This window comes from Pituophis catenifer, unplaced genomic scaffold (genome assembly GCF_029215685.1).
Source record: "Pituophis catenifer annectens isolate HBS135680 unplaced genomic scaffold, rPitCat1.0.hap2 SCAF_13, whole genome shotgun sequence".
Taxonomy (NCBI): Eukaryota; Metazoa; Chordata; class Lepidosauria; order Squamata; family Colubridae; genus Pituophis; species Pituophis catenifer.
This window is the reverse complement of record NW_027256893.1, coordinates 8,424,949-8,441,495: the sequence shown is the minus strand read 5'-3', so window position 1 is coordinate 8,441,495 and position 16,547 is coordinate 8,424,949. Positions and strand designations below refer to the sequence as shown.

The 16,547-nt window shown below is 41.4% G+C and overlaps 1 protein-coding gene across 1 annotated transcript in view; it reads right to left on the bottom strand.

The window, feature by feature from the left end:
- Positions 1 to 15,776, bottom strand: part of PKD1L3 (polycystin 1 like 3, transient receptor potential channel interacting) — a 79,419-nt gene extending 63,643 nt beyond the window's left edge. Inside the window, exons 1-6 of the mRNA XM_070953201.1 lie at positions 15,713 to 15,776; positions 11,665 to 11,790; positions 7,534 to 7,782; positions 6,132 to 6,296; positions 2,249 to 2,434; positions 437 to 547 (exon numbers count right to left, since the gene is read on the bottom strand). Coding sequence (XP_070809302.1) covers positions 437 to 547; positions 2,249 to 2,434; positions 6,132 to 6,296; positions 7,534 to 7,782; positions 11,665 to 11,790; positions 15,713 to 15,776 — 901 coding nt within the window. The remainder of the gene's footprint in view (positions 1 to 436; positions 548 to 2,248; positions 2,435 to 6,131; positions 6,297 to 7,533; positions 7,783 to 11,664; positions 11,791 to 15,712) is intronic.
- Positions 15,777 to 16,547: the final 771 nt, after the last annotated feature.

The window sequence follows — 16,547 nt, the reverse complement described above, 5'->3', positions numbered from 1 at the left end:
GCATTATTGTTGCAGGAAAAAAATAACCAGACTGCTGGTTGGCAATTTCAAGACAGGGTTTCTAATTTTTCAAATTTTTTTACTACTGGTTTCAAATTTTTTTACTACTGGTTCTATGGGTGTGGCTTGGTGGCTGTGGCTTGGTGGCCATGGCCGGGGAAGGATACTGTAAAATCACCATTCCCTCCCCAATCCAGGGGAAGGTTACTGCAAAATCCCCATTTCCTCCCGATCAGCTGGGACTCGGGAGGCAGAGAATAGACGGGGGCGGGGCCAGTCAGAATTTTTACTACCGGTTCTCCGAACTACTCAAAATTTCTGCTACCGGTTCTCCAGAACTGGTCAGAACCTGCTGAAACCCACCTCTGGTTTCTACGCAGATGTCACTGACCATTCTTTGTCTCCCTGGACGGTGTGTAGAAATGGTATTGCTTACCTTCCATGCACTGGTATTGGACGGAGAGGTAGCTTCCCAAACTTGGACAAGGCTCTCCGAAAAAGGTTCCATCCGCTGCGACTTGGCATGCCTGGAGCCCGTGACATTGCCCTGCAAAGGTTAAGATGGCTGCCTGAGTTATGATTTCAGTTGGTTTCAGTTTCTCGTTTTTGTAGATGGATGGATGAATAAGTAGATAAATGACTGGATGGATGGATGGATGGATGGGTAGGTAGGTAGGTAGGTAGATGATAGATAGATAGATAGATAGATAGATAGATAGATAGATAGATAGATAGGTATAGATAGATGATAGATAAAAAGAACATAGATAGATAGATAGATAGATAGATAGATAGATAGATAGATAGATAGATAGATAGATGATAGATAGAAAGAAGATAGATAGATAGATAGATAGATAGATAGAAGATAAAAGAAGATAGATAGGTATAGATAGATGATAGAATGAACATAGATAGATAGATAGAGAGAGAGAGAGAGAGAAAGATAGATGATAGATAGATAGAAAGAAGATAGATAGATAGATAGATAGATAGATAGATATAAGATAGCTAGAAAGAAGATAGATAGGTATAGATAGATGATAGATAGAAAGAAGATAGATAGGTATAGATAGATGATAGATAGAAAGATAGATAGATAGATAGATGATAGATAGAAAGAAGATATAGATAGATGATAGATAGAAAGATGATAGATAGATAATAGATAGATGATAGATAGAAAGAAGATAGATAGATAGATAGATAGATAGATAGATAGATAGATAGATATAAGATAGCTAGAAAGAAGATAGATAGGTATAGATAGATGATAGATAGAAAGAAGATAGATAGGTATAGATAGATGATAGATAGAAAGATAGATAGATAGATAGATAGATAGATAGATAGATGATAGATAGAAAGAAGATATAGATAGATGATAGATAGAAAGATGATAGATAGATAATAGATAGATGATAGATAGAAAGAAGATAGATAGATAGATAGATAGATAGATAGATAGATAGATAGTAGACGATAGATAGATGATAGATAGAAAAAAGATAGATAGATAGATGATAGAAAATAGATAGATAGATAGATAGATAGATAGATAGATAGATAGATAGATAGATGATAGATAGATGGATGATAGAAAGTAGATAGATAGATAGATAGATAGATAGATAGATAGATAGATAGATAGATAGAAAGAAGATAGATAGATACATAGATTGGTAGGCAGGCAGGCAGACATGTGTGAAAGAGCTTGGGAGACTGGCCCAAGAGACATTACAAAGGGAAAAGTCAGGTGGAAAACAGCATAGTCTGCAGCTGAATAGTGGGTGGGGCAAGAGACTCAGAAGGGACCTTCCCTAGTTTCTTGGACTGTAAAGGAAATGGGGAGAAACGGGACAGAATTGTACTTTAGGACTTGCAAGACTCTGTCCATGTAGATTTACAACAAAATAAATTAGCTCATCTGGTTGTGATTATGGGTTGGTCTGGCCTGGATTGCCCATTGAGGCTCTATCCAAGAAGCTAAGCAGAATTGGATTTGTTAGCATCTGGATATGGTGAGAAACCATTAAGAAATGTTTGACCCGTAGGATAAACCAGGCAGTTGCCAGGTTGAATGTAAGGGAATTTGCCTATTGCTGTCAAGAAAACTAACTGGACGTGTCCATGTGGTCATAGTACGTCAAACCTGACTGAAGGTCGTCTTTATCTTTGGAGGCTTCCAAAGTGAGGGCCACGTAGGGTGGGGCTTTCTAATACTAGCAATATGGGTTTTGAGGCTTACCTGCAACTTCATCTTTCACGCTAATCCAACTGCACTCTTCTTCGTCATCAAACTGTAGTGGGGTCTCAAGGACACAGTAGTGAGGAGTTTTCCTCCCATAGAAGCTCTCTCCGATCTGAATGACTTCTCCCGATCCACACTGCACGGTGGCGTTGAAGTTGTCACAAGCAATGCTGTGGCCTGACTCTGGACAGTAAGGAATAATTTAACAGCATTTTAACAGTAACAGAGTTGGAAGGGACCTTGGAGGTCATTTACTCCAATCCCCACTGCTCACGCAGGACACCTGTACTAGGGATTTGAACCGCCGAACTGCTGACCTTTCTTTTTTTTAAATAAATATTTTATTGATTTTCAAAAATTAAAATACAAAAAGAAGAAAGTTTGTACATAACTGTAACCATTTACGTGACATATTACTATATTTCACTTATACTCTATACATTCTAACCAGAGGTGGGTTCTACTTACCTTTATTACCGATTCGCAGTGGGATCGCGCAGAAGCTTCTGACGACATCCGGGGTGGTGGGCGGGGCCTCCCGACAGTTTTACTAACGGTTCTTGCAAACCGGACCGAACCGGGGGCAACCCACCACTGATTCTAACTAAATTCAATCCTACTTTATCTATTTTTTTTTCTATACTCAATCCATTTATATCACTTCTCCCATATTATATAATATTCCAGATCCATCAATCCTTTCAGCTCAAGTGTCATCTTATCCATTTCAGTGCAGTTCAAGACTTTTTTAATTATTAAGTCTTCCGAGGGTATATTTGTGTTTGTCCAACACTGTGCAAAGGTTAGTCTTGCCACCGTTATTATATGTAGAATAATGTACATTGTTTTTTTGTCGTATTTCTTTTTCATTATCCCCAAAACAAACAGTTCCAGAGTGTAATCTATTTGGATGCCAGTTAATTCCTGTAACCAATTTTGGATTTTTTTTTTCCAATATTTTTTCGATTCTGGGCATCACCACCATGCATGAAAGAAGGTACCCTGCTTTTGTCCACATTTCCAACAATTTGGGGTTAAATTTGGATATATCTTTGCCAATCTTGAAGGTGCCAAATACCAGCGATAAAACATTCTTTATTGATTTTCTTTTGCTGATTTTGTTATTTTATAATTTCTGTTCCAAATCATTTCCCAATCCTCTAATTCGATATTATGTCCTACATTTTTTGCCCAAGCTATCATTGCTCCCTTCACTATATCCTCGGCTCTGTCAAATTCTAATAAATAATTATAAAATTTAGTTATCGATTTTTCATCTGGGCCAATCAATAATTTGTCTAATTTTTTTTTTTTTAATTTGATTTATATGCCGCCCTTCTCCGGAGACTCAGGGCGGCTTACAATGCGTTAAGCAATAGCCTTCATTCTTTTGTATATTTTATACAAAGTCAGCTTATTGCCCCCACAAACTGGGTCCTCATTTCACCTACCTTAGAAAGGATGGAAGGCTGAGTCAACCTTGAGCCTTGGAGAGACTCGAACCAGCAGAAATTGCAGGCAGCTGTGTTAATAACAGGGTGCACCAAACCACTGCACTATCAAGGCTCTTTTATTGTTGTGAGACCAATTCAATACCATATTCTTCTTTATCTTTTAAGTATCGTGACTTAAATTGCAAATAAGGCCACCAACCTATATTTATTCAACTGCCTATCTTTCTGATCAACAAGTTCCGTGTCTTAGCCACTGAGCCACCTGAAAGTTTCCTTCCAAGTGTCTTTATTTTCTTAATGCAGCTTCTCTAATGAGGTGCTCCCCAGAGATGTTGGACTTGAATATGAGAGTTTCCAAAGACAGCCAAAGGCAAACTACTTGGGAATTATGGGAGCTGAATTCTCGTTCAGTTTTTTATTGTGGTTTTTTTCATTTTCCAGAATTCCAGTACATAATCGATCAGACAGTGTTACTTTTCCCACAGGTTAAATTAATTATTCCTATATATTCTATAACTCCTAAATATATATATATATATATATCTTAAACTTTATACTAGTCTTTATCCATTTTTAATTCGGTTATCAATCTACCTGTACCAATTATCCTATACCGTATAGTATTCTGAATCCTCTTTTTCATTTAGTTCTAATGTTAATTTATTCATTTCGGCACAATTGAATATTTTTTGAATAATAGATTCCTGTGGTGGTATATTGTTTCCTTTCCAATGTTGTGCATATGTTATTCTCGCTGCTGTGAGTATGTGTATGATTAAATATCCTGGGTTTTTTTTGTCATATTTAGTCTTTAGTACTCCCAGGAGAAAAGTTTCTGGAATCAATTCAATTTTATTATTAATTAATTTTGTAGCTAATTTTGTATTTTACTCCAATACCTCTTCGCTTCGGGACATGGCCACCACATATGGAAGAAGGTATCTTGGTGATGCCCACACTTCCAACATTTAGGACTTACATTCGGATAGATTTTTGCCAGTCTTGCAGGCGCTAAGTGAGATTGGTATAACATTTTATATTGGTTTTCTTTGTATGATGCCGCTTTTGTTAATTTGGTGAACTCCCATTCTCAACAACGCAGCATAGCCTTAACAACAGGGGTGCTATTCACTTACTTCACTACCGGTTTGCAAATGCGAAGTCTCCCGCAGCAGCTGCTACCGGTTCTCTCAAACCGGATAGAACCAGCTAAATACCACCAATGCTTAACAAGCATGGATGTTGGTAAAGAAGGCTGGGAACGATCTTTCAACCACATGGGAAAGGCTGAAGGTGTTGCAGCGTTAAATGAATGAATAACTTTATTACAAGCCGGAGGTCCATCAAGGAAATCAAAATAGAAACAATAAAATGAAATACTGTAAAACAGGGGTCCTCCCCAAACCCCGGGGCCACGGACTGGTGCTGGTCCATGGTCTGTCAGCTGCAGGGTGAGTGAGCAAAACTGAAACCATTCCCCCCACTCCCCCCACCCTGGTACATGGAAAAATTGTCTTCCACAAAACCACTTCCTAATGCCAAAAATGTTGGGGACTGTATTGGGAACAATACAACCCTTCTAATAATCTACACAATATAACAAGCATTCAGTTGCACAATTGATGTGCCATTGGCAAAACGCAGGTCCTGTAGGTTGCAAATGCAAATCTAGTGACAGGTTTGCATTGTTTTAGAATCTTTGTCTGCCAGGAGTTTTTCATGACATCTGTCCTGTTGTCTCGACAATGGCCTAATGAGGGGCGTTAGAAGCTTGCTATGAGTACCATTATACATTAAAATGGAATAACCTGGGAGTCTGCGATTGAATGTTCTCAGACTGGCATTGGCCATTGATGTAGGCAGAAATCCGCTCCATCTCATTTGCCCGGTTGCTCGCTTTTCTAACCAAAAGCTTAGAAATCAAAAGTTGGGTCAATATAATCTAGGTTAGTATTTCTCAACCTTGTAAACTTGTCAATTTTGTCAACCTGAAGATGGGTGGACTTTGGCTCTCAGAATTCCTTAGCCAGCAGAGCTGGGGAATTCTGGGAGTTGAAGTCCACCCAGTGGTGCAATCTATTTTATTTTTACTACCGGTTCTGTGGGCATGGCTTGGTGGGCATGGTGTGGCTTGGTGGGTGTGGCAGGGGAAGGATACTGCAAAATCCCCATTCCCTCCCTACTCTAGGGGGAAAGATATTGCAAAATCTTCTCTCCCACCTCACTCTGGGGTCAGCCAGAGGTGGTATTTGCCGGTTCTCCGAACTACTCAAAATTTCCGCTACCGGTTCTCCAGAACCTGTCAGAACCCGCCAGATTTCACCCCTGAGTCCACCCATCTTTTAAGTTGACATAGTTAAGAAACACTGGTCTAGGTGGTTATACCTGTGTATTTCAAAGGCATGGGTATGGGTTTCATTTCTTACCAAATTCACAAATAAAGTCAAACTCCTGGCTACAATTCTCAGTTACTCCCCACTGGTACTCAGCGTTCTTCAGGATATAGCCGCAGGATGATGCAAAGACTGAGGGTGGATCTTGGAACCACTTGGTGAAGGTGATGTTCGAAGTATCTAGCCAAATCATCGATCCTGCATGGAAAGAAATTGATATAGCGTACGGATGCAGCACAGAATATTTTACAACTATAAAGAGAAGTGTCCATCAAGATTTCCTTGCTTGGCCACTGGCCAGCAGTAGCACAGTGAAGTTGGATACATATCTCTTCAACCAGAGGATCCCCCGGAAAGTAGTGGGTGATCAGATAGCAAACAAGCTACTATTCTTCTCCTGGCTTCCATGGCAAAGTATACTCAATGGGTTGCTGCCACATGCCACAACACCAAGAAGAGAATTTAGCAAGATGACTAAGATGCTCTTCCATCAATCTTTTAATCATTCATGGACCATTCATTTCAATATTTTAAACTTGGCATTTTTGCTTTTAAATTTGTGAGTCATCTTAGGTGCTTATGTAAGTAGAAAGGTGGCTCTTGGTGCATTCTGTCGATCAGAACATGCCCGGTAAATTGCTTCAAGAGCCATGCCCTCTCCTGCATTCTGGTCACTCATTAATTGGCCATCTGAGAATGTTTAAGAAGTTCGTAGGCATGGAGAGAGGCTGATGACTGCTTTCTCCCCCATGCCTTATAGTTGATATCTAAAGGTTCTGTTTATATGGCACATTTGAATACAATTTATTGAGAATTGGCATCGTATACACATGGAAGACATGGAAGGGAGGGAGGGAGGGAGGAAAAGATAGAAGTGGAAGGGAGGAAGTAGAGGGAGGGAGAAGGAAGGAAAGGAAGGAAGGAAGGAAGGAAGGAAGGAAGGAAGGAAGGAAGGAAGGAAAATGTAGAGATGGAAGGGAAGAAATGGCGGGATAAGGGAGGGAGGGAGGGTGGGAGGGAGGGAGGAAGGAAGGAAGGAAATGATAGAGATGGAAGGGAGGAAGTAGAGAGAGGGGGAGGCAGGCAGGCAGGGAGGAAAGAAGGAAGGAAAAGGTAGAGATGGAAAGGAAGAAATGGAGGGAGAAGGGAGGGAGGAAGGAAGGAGGGAAGGAAATGATAAAGATGGAAGGGAAGAAATGGAGGGGGAGGGAGGAAGGAAGGAAGGAAGGAAGGAAGGAAGGAAGGAAGGAAGGAAGGAAGGAAGGAAGGGAGCAGTGACAAACCTTTGTAGCACTGTCAAGAAAATTACCTAGATATGTTCATAAATGCACCAGAAGCTGAGCTTCTCATTCCCTTTACAATTTACCTCTCATATTTGTATCTAGGATTCTAACCACAACTTGCTGCTCACACAACTGTCCTCAATTTTTCTTACCTTCGTTAGTTTCATTTGAAGAGGTGTAGGTTATCCCGATCCACCACTCCTTCTCCTCAGAGATGTGTTCCTCCAAGAACGTTTGAGTCTCTTCGTTCCAAATAAAAGCCAAATGGCCCCCTCCTCTCTCACACCAACTCTGGGCACTCGTGAATGTGCGTTGGAGTTTCACAAATTCGTAGCACGAGTAATTGAAAGCCACTTGATACTTTGAACATGGGATCTCTTCTGCCAAGGATAAGTCCTCTTCTGTAGACCAGGAAACTAGGAGTATAAAAATTATACTAAGGAAATGCATGACTGGATCAACAGTTGATGCAGCTCCTACATTGAGAGAGACAGTGAGCCCATCACCAATTCTCTACACTTTCTGACTTGGTTTTGTAAACCTATTTCTCTTTTCTACCTCTTCTCCTATTGTCCGTGACAGCCTAGTAAACCTTTTGCTTCCAATTAAAAAAAAGAAGAAGCAGCTTCTTGAACCATCATTTTTTAAAAAAGCACGACCTGGTGCTATTGATGTACCAATGGCTTTTGAAAAAGGGCCATTGTGCAAATGTCTGTTACAAATCAAGAAGAATAAACAGCAAGCTTTAATGGACAAATTTCCATGTGAGCGGAGAAGATTACATTGATAAATAAGCACACGTAGCTGTGTGGGAACCACAGATAAAAGAGGCGGTAAAAGGGGCTATTGTATTTTTTAGCTGTTGGCCCTTTTATTCCAAAATAAGAATTTAAAAACCTTGAACGTTTGATTCATCACGGTAATCAGCCAAAAATTCAGTATCCGTAGTGACATGTTGGGATACATTATGTGTATCATCTGAGGGATATATGTGACAATTTCAGCAACCCTTATAAACTGTGAACAAAGAAGGTATGTGGAAATTAGTTGTATATCCATAGAAAGAAACAGTACACATCAACTTTCTGGAGAGTTGAGGAATAAAAAGAAATCTTCTTTGTCACTTCCTTGCATCTCTTCAAGCAGCAAATGCATTAACCAGTCTAAGGATTGCTGGGGTGAAAGACATGCACGTTTCGAATAGTAGGAGTATTATCTCAAGACTGGTTAAAAAATACCTTTCAGTAAGATCTAGTCCAGTGGTGGTAAACCTATGACACATATGTCAAAGGTGATGACCATGATATTTTGGGTGACATGACAGTTTTCACCCAAATATTCTGGTCTTCTTCTCTGATTCTATCATCGTCCTATTGCCCTGCTCTAGGAAAACTACAATCTAGCTTGCTTGTGGCCTTTCTGACATATCCAGAAGAGGACTGAGCTTGTACGTCTCTCAATTCAGATGCTGAAGAACCAAGCTTTAGAAGAAGTCCTTGACAGAAGGCAGTAGAATCTGACCTTAGCAAACCAAAGCTGTTTAGCTTCAGCTGTACATAGTGGGTAGAGAGTAGGGGCTTTGGATTGGCTATATAAAGCTCCTGGGGAAAGGTATTTCCTTTCTGAGACAGCTTGAAGATAGACCTCTCCTGTGGTGGTGTGTATTTGCAATGGTCCTTTATCCAATACTGAAGCCTACATCATTTTAAGCTTAAATGAACTCCAGAGGATGGTAGAGGACAGGAAGGCCTGGAGGAACATTGTCCATGAGGTTGCAATGGGTCAGACACGACTTTGCAACTAACAACAGCAACAACATTTACTTGAAAACCTATACGCTGCATTACACAGATTCTCAGCTATGACCTACGCAGTAGACAAGTTCATTGAGGACCTGTATACTACATGGATCAGAAAGAGGGCTGAGAAAGTATCTACAGACCCCACACATCCCGAACATAAACTATTTCAACTGTTCCCCTCAGGATGGCACTATTGAGCATTGCATGCCAAAACAATTAGTATGATTTGATTGCTTATTTCTGCCCTTTGAATATCATTAAGTGTTGTACCTTATGATTCTTGATGAACGTATCTTGTCTTTTTATATACACTGAGAGCATATGCACCAAAGACAAATTCCTTGTGTGTCCAATCACACTTGGCCAATAAAGAATTGTATTCTATTATATTCTAACTAGACACAAAGACAGTTTTTCCCTCCATGCCATCACCCTCCTGAACACCAAATTATCATAGTATTGTCTTATGTCTAAGGCTATTTGCCCATGTAGTAGGTTGTATTACTATTATCCTTATCTTTTCTACTACCTTCTCTTATTGGTATCTTATATTACTTGTTATTTGTATGTACACTGAGAGCTTATGCAACCGGAGAAAACTTCCTTGTGTGTCCAATCACACTTGGCCAATAAAAGTATTCTATTGTTGTTGATTTTCAGGCTGATGAACAGCTGTTGCTGACTTCCTTCAACCCAAGAAAAACCAGCTCTTGACTTACCGCTTTACACGCAATATGATTGTGAGTTTGATTATTAGTCTGAATATTCTTCAAGAGCTTTGCTAGGTTGTAAAATCTGGATAATGTTGGGCGTATGGACTACAGGGATGATAGTTGAGAAAGCTTGGAATACCTTCAATGACCACAAGATGGAGAGAGATCATTAGGGATGGGTTGAGTAGCATGCCTTCAAAAAAAGAATAGAAACTTTCTCCCACTAGATGTCGGGTTAGTAGGTTTGTGTGTGTGGAAATTCAACACCAGTTAATGGCACCTGTTTGTGAGTGGCTGACCTAAGCATTTACATGCTAGTGCTATTTACTACTATCTCTGTTCTGGTCTTTATGTTTATGCCAAAGGCACTCAACTGAATACTGGAGACAAAATACTTGGCTGTAGATATGACTGTCTGGATTTGGTTCATCTGGGATTAAGATTTAGGTCTGGCTTTGGATATGACTGAAGGTGGCAACTGCTGAATGTTCAGGAAAAAGTTCTTTTTATGGCATTTGTTTCTTTTAACCATTTTAGTTATCCGTCAAACCATTTCAAATTTTGCTATTATTGATTTTGTTCCTATCCTTCTCGTCTTTCCTATTCTCATCGCCTATTGGTACCTTATGATTTATCACTTTGTTGTTTATATTTTATGATTTATCACTTTGCTGTTTGTATGTACACTGGGAACTTATGTTTGTATGTACAGTGTATGTTTGCATGTAAACTGAGAACTTATGCACCGGAGACAAATTCCTTGGGTGTCCAATCCAATCCAATGTTTATTTGGCCAATGAAGAATTCTGTTCTATTTTCTTCCAGTTCATCCAGCTGTATCCATAGAACATCTTCAGCCAGATTAGTTATTAACCTAGTAATTATGGGCAGAACCGGTAGTAAAAAAGTTTGGATTTCACCACTGCTTCATCCCATCTGTTCTAGGTTTATTCCCAAGTCATAAATGATGATTTAAAGACCAGAATGGGCTGGTTATGTACACTCTGCCAAAACAGAGCAAAACAGATCTATTTATGGCTTAGAGAAGTCCACCAATGTTCTCTCAAATTCACCTTACTTTGTACTTATAAAAATAACTCCATTTGTAAAAAAAAATTTGTCAGAAAGAATTAAAATTAAATCATTTCTTTTTCCAGAAGAAGCCAAATAAATGAAGACTAGTCCTCAGGATTGGTGGGTTTTTTTCGTTCATTTTGGTAATGTCAGCTTGTTATTGACATTATTGCTTTTCCTTTGGTATTTCTTCCTAACAGGAGATCATTTGCATCAATCCCAGCACTGATTTCAACAAACACTCCTTTTCTCTAAGGAAGACTCCAAGGTTTCGGTTTGAAGCCAGGATGAAAACTAGGCCACTGAGATGGGTAGGCCTGTGGAACAGGTTTTACCCAGTTTCTTGGAATGGCCTCAGTTGAGGACTATAAACAGCTTCAGGATCCGCCTGGGGCAGAAAATTCATATGATGCTTCCTCCAATACTTTACTTCCGAACTTTGCCATAGATCAGGGGTCAGCAACCTTAAACACTCAAAGAGCCACAAAGGTACTAACCGGAAGCCCCCTGTTCAATACTGGAGCGAACCGAAAGTCCGGTTCCCCCATCATAGAGTCTCCTCCTAGTGCGGCATCCTTTTTCCTCTACCTGTCCTAACTGAAAGCCCTATCAAGTGTGGAGCCGACTGGCGATAGGGAGCCACAGCAGAGGGATGAAAGAGCCACCCGCGGCTCCAGAGCCACGGGTTGCTGACCCCTGCCATAGATTAAAATGCTTGGAAAAACCCGGGCCTGGCTCTTTGCTTCAACATCTCTGTCAGCCCCGGAGGCCATCTTTTTCTTTGGGTCTTCAGGGCTGCCACACTTAGTGCTGTGGGAAACTGGGAGGGGGGAATTGCATAGAGCATAGGGACTGCATAGTGGAGATAGTTAGCCATAATAACATTCCTTTCTCTGAGAGTCAAGGACATTCGCGCCTGCCTCTGGAGTGGCGTGACTGGGAGGCATCTTGTTGTGGCCCGTCAGCGGCCTGTGCAGTTAGTAGCTGATTCCGACAGCGAGGAGGCTGGTGAGGTGGAAGAAGAGGAGGAGCCTCTTCTTGATGCATGAGCACGCAGAGCTGTTAAAAGGCAGGAGTGGCTCCTCAGGAGGAGGTCTCCTCGAGAGTAAGGCTTGGGGCTAATTGGCCACTCCCTTAGCCTATTTAAGGAAGGATGACGACTGATGCAATTTTCAGGAAACAACTTCATTCATATTCCTTCGCGTCTTGATTCTAGAAACATTTGATTCGGCTCTTGTTTCTCTTATCAGTTTTCCTGCAAATTGCTTCTGGGCATTCTGCCAACCACAGTAGGATTACGGTTATCTGAAATACTGTGCCTCAGAATTGAGTTATTATTCTTTGGATTCTTGTTGGCTGTTAATGAAGTTAAATTAACAGCCCTTGTTCAGAAAAGACTGATTTAAACTGTACTTGTGTTCGAACAACTACTAAGGAAGCTCATTAGTAGTCGTTAATTAGTAAACTAAGGTTTGTACGGACTTTGTGTGTGCTGCGTTCTTTGGGATCTGTAGTTGGGGCAGAACACATCTCCAGTTGGGATGGGGCTTTGATTGGACCATGTGATGGACATGTGGGTGCAGGGGAAGGGATTTGGACTTTCTTTTGGGTGAGGAAAATCTGGAAGCTTTCAGATTCAGGTATTCCCAGATCAGCGGAGAAATCCGGCCGGATCTATCCAGCTCGCGCAATCTGGTAGCAGTCGAGGGTTGCCCCTGGTTTGGACCGGTTCGCAAGAACCGGTAGTAAAACCGGCGAGTGGCTCCACCCACTGACCCAGACGTCATCAAAGTTGATCTGCACATGCAAAGAAGCTTCTGCGCATGCACAGGAGAGCGTGCACAGGCGCAATGCGAACTGGTAGTAAAGGTAAGTAGAACCCACCCCTGTTCGGTAGGGCCAGCAGTGGGAGGTTCTGCCCATCTGCCGGGACGTCATCACATCCTGTTTTTGACCCTCTGTGCATGCACAGAAGAGGAGCGTGCGCACTCACATTTCCCCTCCAGTAGTAAGTGCATTTTACCCCTGCCCCAGATGTGCCAATAGGACATCTCTAATAAAATGGAACTTTGAGGAACTTCTAGCCTCGGAGTCTTCTTTCATTGGGGGTGTTACTTGGAAGCCTGACAATCTCTCAAAGAATTTTCTTCCCCCTTTTTTTTTCAGAAACCATCTTTTCTGCCCAAAACGATTTTAAAGTGATGTAACCTCTACTTTTCTCGTTATCTCTCTCCAAGCCCACGGAAAGCTTGGAAATATGTGATCTGAGATATGATCCAAGCTTTTATCACAGCAGCAGGTTGAAAAATTGCATCCTTATAAATAAATTTAAAAAAAAAAATCCATTCCACAATGCAAATACTCAAGAGGGCAGTAGCCTATAGCTATGGGATGAGCTGGTCTTCTGTCTCTCATCTTCTATAAAAATGGCAAGATCTAGGTCTAAGGCAGGGGTATCAAACTCAATTTCATTGAGGGCCTCATCAGGGTTATGTTTGACCTTGGAAGGTGGGTGGGTGTGGCTAGTTCAATGTCACTCGTGTTGGGAGCACCTGTGGTGGCCCGAGTACTCTGCCATTAAAAACGGAGCACGTGTGGCCCTTCCAAGCTTCATTTTCGCTGGCAGAAGCACCACAGGCTGGTCCTTCGCTGTTTTCAGGTCAGCCCCTCAGGCCAGATCTAAGCCTGCTGGATCCAGCCTGCAGGCCTTGAGTTTGACACCCTTGGCCTGGGGTATTTTGGCTAAGTATTGTGAATTTTCTGCAACTGCTGATTATGGCACTCTTATTTGGTTCTCCGTGTACATAATTATTTACTTGATCATTTCCTTTCAAATTCCATACCGTCTATTTAAATTTCGTGCGTCTAACCCAGGGGTGGGTTTCAAAATTTTTTACTACCGGTTCTGTGGGCGTGGCTTGGTGGGCGTGGCTTGGTGGGCGTGGCAGGGGAAGGATACTGTAAACTCTCCATTCCCACTACCACTCCAGGGGAAGGGTACTGTAAAATCTCCATTCCCTCCCGATCAGCTGGGACTCGGGAGGCAGAGAATAGATGGGGGCGGGGCCAGTCAGAATTTTTACTACCTGTTCTCCGAACTACTCAAAATTTCCGCTACCGGTTCCCCAGAACTGGTCAGAACCTGCTGAAACCCACCTCTGGTCTAACCTAAATATGATTGTTTATAATTTAAAGGTTGGTTCGTAAGACTTTGCTAGTGGTTTTTACCATGCTCTCCAATGAACTCCTGGCAAAACAGGCTCATTTTGACCAAAACATGAAATGTTACTGTGCAAGGTATGGAAATGTTTGCATATCTGTTTTATTGGCCCGAACAAATATAGTTTATCTTTTGTTTGCACTGAAGCAATAGTTGTGATCAAAGAACCAAAGCAATATGGTTCAGTTTTTCAATAGCAGCTGCAGCATTGTGGTCTAAAAAAAATGACAAGGATTTGTAGCTACTTATTGACTTGCTGGCCTTCTGTGATGATCAAGACCAGTCACGTAAGATCATTGCTGCCTTGTACCTAATCTTAGGGCTGAAGATAAGCTCTGCATTGTCCCATCCTCATGAAGATCAGAAGGGAAAAGAAGAAGAAAAACGGAGATTTTCTGCTGGAAAATATATTCGTATGAGCAAATTACATGGAGAAATGGCACGTTCTGATTTTGCAAGCGAATTCTTGCTATACATGCCTCTAAATTTTTACGAGTCGGTTATAGAACCAGGAAAAAAAAACATCTCTTTGCTATCCATTCTGCTTCTGTGATGGATTAGCTATGTTTTTTTAGCTCAATTCCCCCAGATGAGTATTTTTATGTTTGCATTTACCAGCAAGAACTAGTCTGATAGACGATGGTGGGCGCTCCGTCACTTGAGATTTTAAAGAAAAGATGGGACAATGATTTGTCTGAAATGGTATAGGGTCTCCTGCTTGAGCAAGGGGTTGGACTAGATGACCTACAAGGTCTCTTCCAACTTGGTTTTTGTATTCTGGTTATCTGGATGTCTTGGGCACTACCCAAGTACATTAAATCATCATTTTCCCCCTCATTCTTAAGTAAGTTCCATATTGGACTGGGTAGACAATTTGATCACTTTGATCTAGAATGAACTTCTTTCTGTATCTCAGGTTGGCTGCTCTGATGCTTACCTTCCTGTATAGTAGATCCAACTCTAGTATTATGGATTTTTTAAAAAACTGTTTCTGGCTATCGCAAGATTAACACCAGATCCTCAAATCCTTCCCACTGCTCGGGTCTTTCTCTTTATTCCCTAATTCAGCACTTTTTCAACCAAACTCCAATTCACTGGGAGCTTTGCACAAGTTAAAAGCAAAGTTGAAGTGGGTTGCTACTTATGGCTTTATCTTCCTTGCACAGGAACTCCATTGGATTTAACTAAGAAGATCTTTGTTATCTGGACTTTAAATTGAACTTTAAATTCACTATGTATACAGCCAAAGGTTTAATTGTCTAATGCCTCCCATATTCTCTGCATATCTGCATATCTGCATGAATATTTCTTCTGGACTCTGTTTTATTTTTGAGAGTGATGCACAGATAGGTAGGCAACTCCTTTTGAATGAAGATCTTTCTGTATCTTAGGAATAGTTTGAAATGGATGCAACAATTCCACCAAATGAAAAGTGCTAGAAGAATGCCCATATCACAAGTGATCCTGTCCAAGCTCAACATGTAGGGCCATGATGGCAAATCACGCGTGCCCAAAGTGGTACACGAAGCCATGTCGCCCGGCACACTCAGCCTTGTCTGTTTCTCTTCCAGGTTTCTGGCGTGCATGCGCGTACAATGATCAGCTGTCCTTTGCGCACATGGCAGTGCCAAAAACCGGTATGTGCATGCATGCCAGCCAGCTGATCGTTGGGCGCGCATGCGCGCTAGAACCCAAAAATTCGGCTTTTCCAAAGCACGGTCCCGACAAGTGCACAGACATGCACACAACGTTTCCACACAACCTTTTTGGCACTTGGTGATGTTCGCCATCACTGATGTAGGGACTAGACCTCTTTGGCTGAGCCCCAAAGGCCAAATGTCAGGATTCCAAGTAATAGACACATAGCAAGCAAAATTCCAAGGCAGGTAGATTCCATAAAGAATAGTTTTATTGGACATATCATATTGGCACAGATCTGGTGAAAACTGACTCTGAAGGTTCCTACGGTTTTCACCTAATTAAAAGTAAAAGTTTGTCACTTTCTCAAAACAGTCAGTCACATGGTCCAATCACGTTGCTGCCTGGTTGCCTGGTGACATGAATCCGCCTTCCTCTGACCAGGTGTGAGAATGTCCTTGGTTCCCAAGAGAAAGTATTTTGTTTTGGCTACAAAATCCCAACTATCTCACATCCCCCCCACATCCCCTATCCCTCAACTCCAGTGTGGCAACACCAAAGCTGTCAAGATGGCTTTGGTCAGGTCAGCTTCAGGGTTGACACCAATACCCTTTAGCTATGGTAGAGTTAGCAGCATGGCTTCTCGCCATCTTGCAGCAGGAAACTGCAGCAGGAAACTTACAAAAGCTGCAGGAGAAATAGGCTTCATGTACTTGAAT